Raw genomic sequence first — 4,988 nt, forward strand, 5'->3', positions numbered from 1 at the left:
TTCCTTCCCTCCTAATACCAAAATAGTGTAAAATATCGGATTTATTTCTTTTTTTTTTTAATGTAAGTAAAGAAAATTGTGAAATGCGTGCTTGAAATGTTGTGTCAATAGGGGTTTTAAATTCAACCTTCCTTCCTCCAACCTTTTATTTTTATAAAATAATCATAAGAAATTATGGTGAGGTCTATTTAATAGAGGAAGTTCCCGTTGCTATAAAGTGTTTGTAATTTTAAGAGAGTTGTCCCACATATTACTGCCTTTTTCATGACTTGAAATTCTAAAACCTTGTTTAACTCTGTCGATATTCGATATATATCAGATTTGTTCATTAATGGTCATGTGATTGGGCAGCCAACTTGAGTCTCAGTTTTGAATTTTGGGATCACTGGAATACCTATCTTAAGCACATGAATGAATCTCACCAATGGCCCAATCTGGAATCAGCTGCTTCGTGAAATTTAACTGCATTGGTCAAACTCGGTGGTTGTACTAAATCATCACACGTCCCTCTTCTTAATCACGCTTATTCATGTCTTTAATCAGGAGAAGCGAATCAATTATGTGGCAGCAAAAGGCTGGCGGGTTTAATTGTATTTATTACATCACACTAAAAATATATTCCGTAATAAAGTCCACACATTTATGTTCTTCCTAACTTGGGGCAGTTACAGCTAAGATAGGAAGCGAGCAAATTTATGATAAACAGAGCTACCTCTCTGTTTATTGGTGGGGACCATCCTTAATGATCTGGCGATCTGCATGGATGCCACCTGGCTTGACAAAATAAATCATACGGCAGTTGTTATGTTGTGTCATTTTGTGTGATTGGAGGGCATCTCGTAAGACTTCTACTTGTCTGTTAGTAGCAATGAAACCGATAACCACAGCCTGTGCGCAAAAAGAAAAAAAAAGAAGGGTAGTCATAGTTTATAAATCATAATCCAATTGAGCCTTTGAATCATTCAATAGCATAGCAGGTATAATTACACATGTGTATAAAGTTCAAATTCCTTTAAAAAGGAGAAGTGTTGATCTAATTTATAAAGCCTTTTTAGATAGGGGCCAATCTATGCATTTATCATGGATTCTAAAATCTAATTGCAGACTATCCTTAAAGCTAGTAACAGCCAGGCATAGTACACTTGTCATGGACTCATTCTATTATTACCAAACATAAAAGAGAAATGAGTTAAAGATGTGGTGTTTAAGTCTTCGAATTCTATCAAAAGTTACACTCTTTTTATGCCAAAAAAGCAAAGTTGTGTCCTTTTCAGAATGGATGTTACCATTAAAAATCATTATTTTACCTTTTTTATTTATTTGTGGGTGTGTCGTCTGTATTTGAGCACGTCCTCTTATCCAAAATACATTATTTGATATATTTATTATGTAATACATTTTGTGTGCATTTTGTAAATCACGAACTCGTATATTTGATTTAATATTTGTCAAAAATATGTGGGAAGTAGGGGAAACTATAATTAGTAGATGGGCAACAATGTATTCAAAAGGAAATCTAGGGCAGATAGTGAGTAGAGTATAGATTAGGGAGAGTGCAGCTGCAGTGCATATACGAAAGGGGTCAAACAAATTCAGATTGGATTTCCCAAAGTGCCACTAACAAAAAAAATGCCAAAAAGCATGTAACTTTCGGGCTCCATTTGTCTCAACCTCATCCCTCCTCCACACTACGTGCCCCTTACAAAAAGCCACGTCATGTGTATGATGAGCAGTAAGTATCCTTGCTTATGATGATGATGATGATGATGATGATGATGATGATGATGATGGCAGTGGTAATGATAAAATATCCCTCTCCTTCGCTATGGGCTTCAGATCTGATGGTCCTGGGAACTCACATAGTTTAAGAGAGTTTCTTTTAGACTTCAGAGAAAAATAAAAGAAAAAACAAAACTAGGGGAAAGGAAAGTTGCTCCAGAGGGAAAACACTAGAGACTAGAAAGAGATTTTGAGGAAGTGCCGGAGCTTTTATCTCTCTTATCATCAAACTCTTCGTACTTTCAACTCAACTTCACTAAATTAATGGGAGAGGTATTCTTCTAACTTTTATTTTTTTTGGGCAGTTTGCACCACTATCTTCCCATTTCTCTTTTTTCTTTCAGTATTATATATATGGGGGTCTTATTTGGTTTCTTCTTTTTCTTTTAACAGGAAGAGAAGAAACCAGCAGAGGAGAAGCAAATGGAAGAGAAAAAGCCTGAAGATGGAAAGAAAGGAGAGGAAGGGAAGAAAGAGGAAGCAAAACCGGCTGAAATGCCTGCAGAGGAAAAGAAAGAAGAAAAGAAAGGTGAAGAATCAAAAGATGAGAAATCCAAAGAGAAATCCCCTGCTCCTCCTCAAGAGATAATCTTGAAGGTCTACATGCATTGCGAAGGTTGCGCCCGCAAAGTCCGTAGGTGTCTCAGGGGCTTTGAAGGTTATTAAAAAAAAAAAACAGAACCCACCTTCCTTATTTTAAAATGTTTGGGTTTTTTTTTTTTTCATTTGATTTGATGAAATGAATACGTTTCGTTTTTGGTTTTGTAGGGGTGGATGATGTAATGACCGATTGCAAGAGCAATAAGGTGGTGGTGAAAGGAGAGAAAGCGGATCCTTTAAAAGTTCTTGAGAGAGTTCAAAGGAAGAGCCACAGGCAAGTGGAGCTTCTCTCACCGATCCCAAAACCAGCTCCACCAGAGGAGAAGAAAGCAGAGGAGAAAGAGAAGCCCAAGCCCGAAGAGAAGAAAGAAGAGGTCCTTTCCTCTTTCTCCCAAGTCTTTTCTTTTGCTTTGCCTAAGAAAATGTCAATAGTTTTCCAGATTTTCTAAATTAGAACATTCAGGTTTTAACATTTCTTGGTTCGATAAAAGTTTTCTTCTTTGTTTTTCTGGATGTGCAGCCTCAGGTGATCACAGTGGTGCTAAAGGTTCACATGCATTGCGAAGCTTGTGCACAGGAAATCAAGAAACGCATTCAGAGAATGAAAGGTGCCTTTTCTTTCTTGTTTTCTTTGTTAGTATTCGATTGAAGACTGGTGCTTTTTGTTTCTATTGGAGTTTGTTTTTCAGTTCATGCAATTTTGCTTTCCAATTCTTCTTTTTACTTTTTTAAATACGATTTTGTATTGTGATCAACGGTCTTGCTACCCTTTTTAGCTGTGATTTTATCGCCCCAAATATAAAAAATCACGAGGAATCGTCTTTTGACCTTTTGAATCTCTTTAAAAAAGTGTGTGCTCTCTCACTGATGTTTCAAAATCAACCATTTCTTTTCTTTATTGATTTATTAATATAGATTAAGATTCTAGGCAATTCAACTCAATTGAAGTCAATTATGCTTCTTTAATTCTACTAGTTCTGCATCGAATCCCACCTACCCCAAATCAAAACTCATTGATATCTCACAGTAAAAAAGACCATTTTCAAGACGTCTTAGAAAAGGAAGTTGTTATTCTGGAAAAATATTCAGGGGTAGAATCAGCTGAACCAGATCTAAAGAGTTCAGAGGTGACGGTGAAGGGAGTGTTTGATCCTCCAAAACTGGTAGAGTACGTGTACAAGCGAACCGGGAAGCACGCGGTGATAGTGAAGCAAGAGCCAGAGAACAAGAAAGAAGAAAAAGCCAAAGATGCCAACAAAGAAGAGCAAAAAGGTGAAGAAGGTGGTGACAAGGAAAAGAAAGAAGGCGGTGGAGAAGAAAACAAAAACAAGAAAGAAGGAGGTGCCAGCACGGAAGCCATAGCAGGGGCAGCAGGACCAGCGGCGGCAGTAGCCGCAGAAGGTGGTGCAGAAGAGACCAAGGTGGTGGAACAACACAGGATAAATGAATACATTTCTACCCACCAAGGTATGCTACAGAGTTTTATGCATACCCTCAGATCTTCAGCGATGAGAACCCTAATGCTTGCTCTGTAATGTAAAAACTTGGAGGGTTGAGGGCCATTGTAGGCATTGGGAAATACAAAAATTGGCTTCTGCTCTCCGCAAGTGCCCCCTTTGTAGTGTCTAGGCACCTCCCTAATGGCTATATTAAAACAAAAAAAAAAAAGTATAATCTACAGACAAGCTGTAGAATTTTGCGAGGCTTTGTAATTTTCTTGGTCTTTCCTTTTTAGTTCTAATATATATAAATAATGATAAATCATAACGTATAAATTTCAAAATATTTCTCCATTTTCCTCTTTTACTAGTTCTGCATGCGGTTGCAACTTTCGTTCTCTTCTTTTTGTTTTTTGTTTTTTTTTTTGGTACACTACGTTACATTACAAAAGATGATTATTTTCATATGATGTTTCATATGTAAATAAGGCTCGGGAATGAGGAATTCAGCAACCTTGGGTAGCTGGCTATTGTCGCTGTTAAACTAGTTTCGGCACTAAAGGGCAATCAATAGGAAGGGTTGCTTCTTAGTAGTGTATTGTGAATTGTGATTTTCAGTTTTTGGTGGACCCCGTTGGTTGGCACAAGGGGTTTTCAGATTGACGTGGCCATGATACTTCCCCCCTGAAACTCCTCCATCCATCCAAGGCTAGAAGAGCCAAAACCAATTCGAACGAAACATTGTGGTGGTTAATTTTTGGTGTTTTCTTGGGCATCCAATAAAAGATTTCACCTTAGTGGAGAAGCCTGACGTCCCACTCGAAAACAAAAATTACAGAAAGGGTTCCATTAACGGTATCTCTAAACCATTTGTTCTTGTTAAGGTGATTACAACCTAGAGCCCTATTACATTTCACCTAATATAAGTTGGTGGACATTAAAATCTTGTTTAAATAGCCGTCCAAATCTTGAATTTATTTTTCATTTTTAGACCTTTAAAGCGATGGATTCTAAAGAATCCGACATGGGAAAACCTGTCTTATTTTGTTTTACGTGGATGATCTGCTAATTAAATGCATCCAATCCTGTTCTTATTAACTAATAGTAAGGGGGAAATTTGGTATGTTGGAACTTAAGTGGACCTATTACCAGAAGAAATGGGCCAATTTT

General features: G+C 37.3%; 1 protein-coding gene across 1 annotated transcript; it reads left to right on the forward strand.

The window, feature by feature from the left end:
- The first annotated feature begins 1,736 nt into the window (after window positions 1-1,736).
- LOC110418642 (heavy metal-associated isoprenylated plant protein 7-like) lies at window positions 1,737-4,162 on the forward strand. Its single transcript, XM_021431424.2, is given in 6 exon segments — window positions 1,737-2,052; window positions 2,173-2,437; window positions 2,548-2,753; window positions 2,900-2,987; window positions 3,469-3,830; window positions 3,833-4,162. Coding segments are annotated over 6 exon segments (1,017 nt in total). The 5' UTR covers window positions 1,737-2,043; the 3' UTR covers window positions 3,920-4,162.
- The last annotated feature ends 826 nt before the right edge of the window (window positions 4,163-4,988 follow it).

This window comes from Theobroma umbraticum, unplaced genomic scaffold (genome assembly GCF_002168275.2).
Source record: "Theobroma umbraticum cultivar Fairchild unplaced genomic scaffold, ASM216827v3 scaffold_50.0, whole genome shotgun sequence".
NCBI classification, from domain to species: Eukaryota; Viridiplantae; Streptophyta; class Magnoliopsida; order Malvales; family Malvaceae; genus Theobroma; species Theobroma umbraticum.